This window comes from Octodon degus, unplaced genomic scaffold (assembly GCF_000260255.1).
Source record: "Octodon degus isolate 3935 unplaced genomic scaffold, OctDeg1.0 scaffold00245, whole genome shotgun sequence".
Lineage (NCBI taxonomy): Eukaryota > Metazoa > Chordata > Mammalia > Rodentia > Octodontidae > Octodon > Octodon degus.
In genome coordinates this window covers 1,982,982-1,991,252 of record NW_004524821.1, presented here as the reverse complement: position 1 = coordinate 1,991,252, position 8,271 = coordinate 1,982,982, and the positions used below count along the sequence as shown (strand labels likewise).

Here is an 8,271-nt window from a genome sequence, read left to right as displayed (position 1 = left end):
TTTTTTTTGTATTTTTTAGGGAAGGGTCTACGGTGTGTTCAGGGTCTCACTACTAGAACGGATTTGTAGTGATCCTCCTGTTTACAGCCTCCCAAGAGCTGGGATTACAGGCATGTGCCACCATGCCCACTCTCAATTGCTGTCTCAGCATGCCCTGGGGGGTGGGGTGGGGCCAGCACAAGTGACAACTTTTAACACCCACTGTAGTTGGATCTCACCACGTCATCAGGGAAAATAAAGGAAAGGCTAATTGGAAATGAGGTGAAAGATTTGAGGGGAGGAAAGGCCAAATGAATGAGATTATACTTGAGTTCTCACTGAAAACTGGCTTTCTTTTACCTACCCCAATCCTATTCCCCTCCCAGCGACAGCTGCACTGCTTTGATGTAAAAAAAAAAAAAAAAAGACAAAGACTTGTTAATCCAGAGAAAAGTAGGATATGGGAAGCAATTCTGATGACAGAAAATAAGAACAAGATGAGCAGTCTACAAAATCTATTAGCCTCTTGGTTTAAAGAACACTGCTAGAAAAATCATCTTCAAGGTGACACTATGTTGAAGCCAGGAAAACATGTTAAGATACTGGTTGTTAAATATAAATTTCACTAGACCACAAAAAGTACCAAGTTCTTTCTTAAAAACTTAAATCAATTACAAATATCCCCCTAATACCCACCTAGAGGTGACCCCATGATGGAGCAGGGAAGGTCCCAGAGACTCTCACAAGCTAAAACACTGTAGCAAACCAGCATTTCTTGAAGCTTCCTCGGTAGTGGAGCAGCACAGGGCCCCTTTGGGCCATGAAAAAAGCACTAGATTCTGGGAATAAAAATGAGTCACTGAATGATGAAATCTAAATCATTTAAAATATGATGCCAAGACTTTACACCCTATTGGCTTTACAGCTTCTGTTTTAAAACTGGCCCCTTTCCCACCATCCTTAGCTAAGCCAAATAGATTTGGTTACCTATCAAAGTTCTGAAACATTTCACAGACTAGCCAATGATTAATCATCATGACCAGACAGTCCATACAGCAAATGAGATAGATATTTCCTGGAGTCAAGATTTAAAGAGGTCATTAAAATTTAATAAAAAAATTGCTCTTAGCTGAGAGGCCCTACATCAAGGGCTGAAAACATTGCATTATTGTTTGCTGTTAGAAAGAGAATACAAATTATTATTCCATCTTTACAAATGAAAGATTAAATCCAATAGTAAGACTTGGGTTTCATTGAACTGAGACTCTTAAACTCTAGCATATAAAGCAGTATATCCAACAGAACTTTCTGTGCTAAAACAAATGTTCTATATCTGCGTTGTCCAATAAAATAGCCACTAGCCTTATGTAACTACTCAAACATCTGAAATGTAGCTAGCATAAGAAATTAAATTTTAAATTTTATTTTATTTGAAATAGTTTAAGTATCTATGTATGGCTAATAGCTAATATTTTAGGCAGCACAGGTCTACAGGTCTGGTCAGCCCTGGATAATTGCTTGAATTAGCTTGAGTTCTGACCAAAAATATGCAAGAGACCGTGGTTTTAAGAATCAGAGCAGCACCAGGGATACCACAGTTATTAATGAGTATCAATCACTGTTGTGCATTATGCATACAACCATGGTAATCAATTCCTGTACTGTAAAATACAAAGATGAGACACCTTGATCCATATGCCACTTTGGAAACAACCTATTACAAACTCAGTAAAACAGAATCATGGTTAAAAGTATCCATCCACCATGATGGCTAACTGGCTTGAGCCAAGTCTACACTAGTATTTCTCTTATACTTGATCACTTGAGTCATCAAAGACTTAGTCTTTTTATAGTAGATAAATTGTAAAAATAAGCCACTTTTTATGACTTAATAAGGATACCTGAGTGACTACTACCATGCTTATGAAGAAGTCAAGACATTACTATGTCTTCTATATCGCAAGCACTAAAATAACCACAAAAGAAATTACAGGCAAATCAAAGTATCGATTAGGAATTGACAAGGGGAGAGCACACGGGGAAAGGGAATTATGAAGATTTAAGATATTCCATGTACCAAATACTCAAATGAATGCAAACATTATATGTCATAATCACAAGCTAAAAATAATAAAGCAAAAATGGAAATGGGGAAAAGGGATTTAAAGACAGAAAGGGAGTGGGAAGGGGAAGATCAAAAAAAGAAACAAGCTGTGTTATATAAATGTATCTTACTACCCAAGCTGAAGTAAACTTCATACACTGAACACATACTAATAAAGTAGAAGCTTTTTTAGTGATTAAAAAAAAGGAATTGGCAAATTAATGTAGTACAAAATTTATGTTTTGTATGCCATACAGTCCATGTCGCAGTGACAAAACTCTGTCTTTGGAGTGTGATAGCTGCTGCAGACAATATGTAATTGAATGAACATAGTTGTGTTTATTAAAACTTTACTAACAAAAACAGGCAGCAGGCTGGATTTAGTCCTCAATCATTTTCCAACCTACTATGTAAGTCACTGATTCTCAAACCATACTCATAATTTTCCTCACTTCTTTAAACAAAGGTGAGGACTTTATTAAGTTCTCACTCAGTGCCTCTAAGTGTGGCCTGAGGATATGTATTTTTGAAATTTGAGTCAAGGAATGATTAGCAAAGTTGAAAAAAATGTGGTATTTGGAAGCTAGATGTTGGTTGAATTCTTATTTCTATATCAAACTATCTTCAGTAAAATTAATGCTTTCAAGTCTTATTTTAATCATCTGAAAAATGTAATATCTATCTCATATAATTGTACATAATCCTTCACTCAATAACTATTTACATTCCTTCCAAGTGCAAAGAAATGTATTAAATGTTTATGTTTGGAAACAACCTATTACAAACTCAGTAAAACAGAATCATGGTTAAAAGTATCCATCCACCATGATGGCTGACTGACTTGAGCCAAGTCTACATTAGTATTTCTCTTATACTTGATCACTTGAGCCATCAAAGACTTAGTCTTTTTACAGTAGATAAACTGTAAAAGTAAGGTACTTTTTATGATTTAATAAGGATACTGAGTGACTACTACCACTGTTTTGTTTAGGAGAATAAAACAGACATAGTTCTTAAGCTCCGAGAGCTTTCAGTCTAGACATAAGCAGAGATTATTAGACAAGTATTAACAAAAATAATTGGTTACAATTTTAAAAATTAAGATGAGATAGCAAGATGCCTTGAGAATGTAGTACAGAGCAACTACTCCATAGTTGGTCAGGGATTACTGTCAAGATTAATATTATTAACTAACATAGGTGTAATTTATCATTTAAACCATATATACTTTGAGTGTTTTCAATTATTTAAACAATTGAAAACATCCAAACTATAACCAGTATGTTTGCGTTTATTCATTCAACAGATGTTTAATAAGCATTCTCCTACATGCTATGCAATAAAACAAGGGATTCCTGCCCTCATGGAATTTACATTCTGGTATATTGTTATGGTTTGTGTCTAGGTGGCCCCCAAAGCCTCATGCCGTCACGGAGTTCGTGATTGATTCATGATCCAGTGCTGGGATATGGGTGTGAGTGCCCTGGGACAGATGCTCTGCGTTACAATGTAAGGAGGGGAGAGAGACTAGCTAGCTGCCCAAGCTGCTGCCACTCCTTTGCTCTCTGCTCTTTGCTCCCACTCTGCCATGTGCCAGGCTGCCATGGCGCCACCTGGGTATGGACTGAACCCTCCAGTAACTGTGAGCTAAATAAACCTTTCCTTACTTCATTTTGAGTGTCAGGTATTTATTTCAGTAAAGAGTGAAGAGTAACTGAAACACATATGATGAGACACAACACATAAACAAGACAATAAAAAGAATCTGAAGTAAATAAAATGAGGTGCTATGATAGAGACTGGAAGCTACCTTAGTGAAGTTACAGATAAAATACTTGAGACTTTGCAGACAAGAAAAAACCTCATCTCATTTATATTGCTGAATCATGCTTATGAAAATGTTTTATTAATTTATAAGTACATTTACTGTCAGGAAAATAAGATTCTTACCATGAAGGTATTTACAAATGATTTAAAACTATCTTTGTAATATTTTTAAAAAATTTTATTTATTTGTGTGTGTGTGTGTGTGTGTGTGTGTGTGTGTGTGGCCAGCTCAGCCCACCAGGGGCCGGGGCTAGCTGGCATGTGGTGCTGGGGGATTGAACCGTGGTCTCTGTGCTTTGCTAAGCTTGTTCTAAGTAGGTGCTTTAGACCACTGAGCCATCTCACCAGCCCTCTTTGTAATATTAAAAGATTTATAAAATGTAAAACATAAGAAGTCATTTGGTTGAATGCATAAATTTGCTTTTTCACTATCCATTCAGCAAATATTTACTGAACATCTATTATATGCCAAGCCTACTTTTTAGCTCTGAGGATATATGGCAAAGAACAATAAATTCAAAATTTCTGGGGCTGGGAAAATAGCCCAGTGTCCTAAGGGCCTGCCTGGCAAGTGCAAAGTCTGGAGTTCAATCCCTGGTACTGGAAAAAAAAAAAAAAAAAAAAAAAGGGAAAATTTCTGGCCACATGGAGCTTATATCCTAAAGGGGAAGATAGGTATTATGTAAATAAACATATGTTTATATGTTGGTTATTTATGTTGGGTACGATTCTGACTGTGTTCCTGCTTTAGGACACATTGTGGAACTCATATGTAGAATCCTAATTCCTAACAGCAATACAGATAATCAATATGTAGGTTAATCAGAAGTCCTACTCCAAGAATGGGCTAATAGTGCTCTCCCTTGATCATATGCATCATAATTTGTACAATATAACAACCGTATGGCCATTTAAGTGTTTTCTCATTTTTTATGAGTATCTTTATGTACATATATCTTTGAATACTTTTCCCTTTCTTTTTTTGTGATATAGGGGAATCATACTCAAGACTTTACACTTGCCAGGCAGGTGCTTAAACTGCTGAGCTATCTCCTTTGCTCACTGATCTTTGAAAACTTTTAAGTATAAAAACGAGGTATAAAAAGTAAAATCATATTAATATGCTGAGCTGCAAAAAGCTCAAGTCAACAACTTCTGACATTGCCAGTCCTACGGATAACCCACTACTATTGTGTACTACTGGACTATATTGGATTATTTTACTGAATTCATGCACCTACAATATTTAAATGGCAATGTAATACCCATCTCTGGCAAAACTAAACAAAAAAGGGAATACAAATGAAGGACCATTTTGTATCTGTATATACAAAATAATTAGGATAGATATACAGCTACTTTCTCTTAATTCAATAAGAAGAAAGATTACTAATAGTGTTTGGACAGGATAACATGTCTGCGTCTTGTACTATGAATAACTGCTATGAAAACAACAATATGCAATGTGTTAATTATTGAAACTGTTCTACTAATCAGTTTTGAAACTGTCTCATTGAAAAAAAAAAAAAGAGTATCTCCTTAGGAGGGCTAGCGAGATAGCTCAGCCGACTAAGCACACAGGCCCTGCCTTTGGGCACAATGAACTGGTGAAAACAGGAGGATCACTATGAGTCTGAGCTTGTAGTGAGATCCTGTACCAAATACATTAAAAAGAAAAAAAAAAAAAAAAAAAGAATATCTCCTTAGGGAAAATTCAAAAGAATGTAATTAACAGGTAAACAGCATGTCTACTTTAAAAATTTTTTTTTTTTTTTTTTTTTTTTTGGCTTGCTCAAGCTGCCTTAGGATGGGTCGGGTAAGGCATGAAGAGCTGGGGATTGAACTGTAGTCCCCTGAGCCTGACTGGGTTTGCCCCAGCATGCGCTTAAACAACTGAGCTAACTTGCAAGCCACCAGTATGTCTACTTTAGATTCTGATATTATATATATACTGATATATCCTCGAGAAAGAGTACACTATACAAACTTGCATTTCTATTAAAAGTACATGAGTGTGTTTCCCATGCCTTTGCAAAAACTGTGTTTTAAAATCTCTATAATTTTGGTAAATGATCTGAAGTATCATTTTGATTTTTTATTTGCAGTTCTAATGAAGTTAAAAATCTTTTGAGGCTCATCAGGCAGTTAATTTATTTTTGTTCTGAGGTAATTTTTTATTTTCTCACAGTGTTTAAAAGGTCTTTGTAAATTAGCTACATTAGTTCCTATCTGTCAGACATGGCAAAGACATTTTTTTCTGGTATGGTTTACCCTTAGTTCTCTCAGTCTTTTAAGGTTTCTTTGGTTTCCACATCATGCTTTCTTCATTTTTTTTTTTCTTGGTACCAGGGATTGAACTCAGGACCTTGTACTTGTTATGCAGGTGCTTAGGCCACTGAGCTATCTCCCTGGATCCTTTAATTTAATATTATAAAAAATTAACTCATGCATTCTTTTAGGAATTCTCTGGTTTCTCTTTTTAAATATTTAAATGTTAGATTTAATTGAAGTTCATTTTATGAAATGAATCAGGCACAGATCTAGCTTTCCCTTTGTATCTTTATTCAATAAACATGCTCAAAGCCTATCTACTGAACAGGGCATCTTTTCCCCATGGATCTAAAATATTTTTCTTTCTTTTTTTAATGTATTTGTTACAGGGTCTCACTATGCACTTGGACTCATAGTGATCCTCCTGCTTTCAGCCTGCCTAGCACGGGGATTACAGGCTTGCATTACCATGCCCAGACTCCGGCTGGCTCAACCTGCCCTGGGAGCGGGGCTGGCACAGCATGCAGTACCAGGGATTAAACAGTGGTCCCTGTACTTCCCTAAGTTTGCTTAAGCAGTTGCTTTAGTCTGCTGAGTTATCTTGCTGGCCTGAAATTTTTTAAAAAATAATCTTTTATGTATTTATTTGGTATAGGATCTTGCTACACAGCTTGGACTCAGTGCTCCTCCTGTCTCAGCTACCCCAGCGCTGAGATTACAGGTGTGCACCACCATGGTGCACCTGGGGTTCTAGGACCAGCATGGCATGTGGTACTAGGGATTGAACCTGAGTCCTTGCACTTGTCAGTCAGGGGCTTAGACTGCTGAGCTATCTCCCCAACCCAATGAAGTAAAATTTCTGAAAACAAATAATTGAAACCAAATTATATTATTCATACCTTTTTAAATAAAATGTATTTTGAATCATGAACTTAATTCTTTGCATGATTCTGGTTCAAACCAAATTGGATGAGAACTGAATCAAATTTCCCCAAAAGGTCAACACTGAACCTAACCACTGAATTTGATTCAGTTCTTGTCCAATTCACTTTGCAACTAGAATCATGCAAAGACTCAAGTTGGGGAACCTAGGTACCACTGTTTACCATGAGATAATCTCCCAGCTAAAAGTAAAGAGCTCATCAAATGCTCTGGCTAAAAAGGGAGGTTTCAGGTAGAAGCTCAGCACCTGATATGAATGCAATGATTTCATTAGTGCACATTTCACTATCTGAGGTTGGTTTTAAAAACACACACTTAGAAAGTACAAGTGACTTTGTATATTCAGTCCATCATCAAATGCTCCAGGTTGGAGTAGAAGGTTGGGATAAAAAGTTTCAAGTATGATATTGCTTAGTAACATTTCATGTAGTTTTCTCTTTGAAAAAGTCACATAAGATATTTTTATTAATTTTTAAAAAAGCATCTTAGAGGAAATTAAGTGTTCTTTTTGGCAATAGAAAGGAGAGGACTGGACAAGGAGAATAAATGAGAGGCTTTCTGAAAGGTCCTGAAATGAGAACCATCTGGACTTGGGAGGCTTCAGAGAAAAAGCATCACAATATTTAAGCTAGAAAGACTTTTAAGAGTTTGCTAAAATAAACTTCTGGGGCCAGGGATATAGCTCAGCAGAATAAGCGCCTGCCTGGCAAGTGCAAGGTCCTGAGTTTGATCCCAAGTAAAGAACTTTTGGTTTTCTTGGCATCACATCTTTGCCCATGTCGCTTCTACCTAGTGACCTCATACTCAGCAAAAATGCTGCACAGCCATATGACTTTGTCTCCCAAGAACCAATCCTACCATTTACCTATCTCCTAATATACAAAAGGTATATACTGTTCATAGCTTTATTTTTATCCTCATCACATCATCTCTGTAATTACTTACATAAACATTTTATAGTCAGGGGCTATTTTTTACTCATTTTTAAGTCTTCACAGTTTAACACAGTGCCTGAAACTTAATAGAAGCTCAATAAAAGTTTCTGAGTAGCTAGGAGTGGGTGTGCATACCTGTAGTTTCATGGTAGGCTCAGGCAAAGGATCTCAAGTTCAAAGCCAGCCTAGGCTACATAGTAAGTCTCAGGCCAG

The 8,271-nt window shown here is 36.4% G+C and overlaps 1 protein-coding gene across 9 annotated transcripts in view; it reads right to left on the bottom strand.

Annotated features, from left to right (window-relative positions):
• Nucleotides 1-8,271, bottom strand: part of Scmh1 (Scm polycomb group protein homolog 1) — a 178,450-nt gene that overhangs the window by 126,908 nt on the left and 43,271 nt on the right. For 4 of the 9 annotated variants that reach the window (XM_023706197.1, XM_004645952.2, XM_023706198.1 and 1 more), the window contains one exon: nt 676-818. The exons of the other annotated variants lie outside the window; for them this stretch is intronic. In XM_023706197.1, the coding sequence (XP_023561965.1) occupies nt 676-751 (76 nt within the window). In that variant the 5' untranslated portion in view covers nt 752-818. The remainder of the gene's footprint in view (nt 1-675; nt 819-8,271) is intronic. 9 annotated transcript variants of the gene reach the window in all.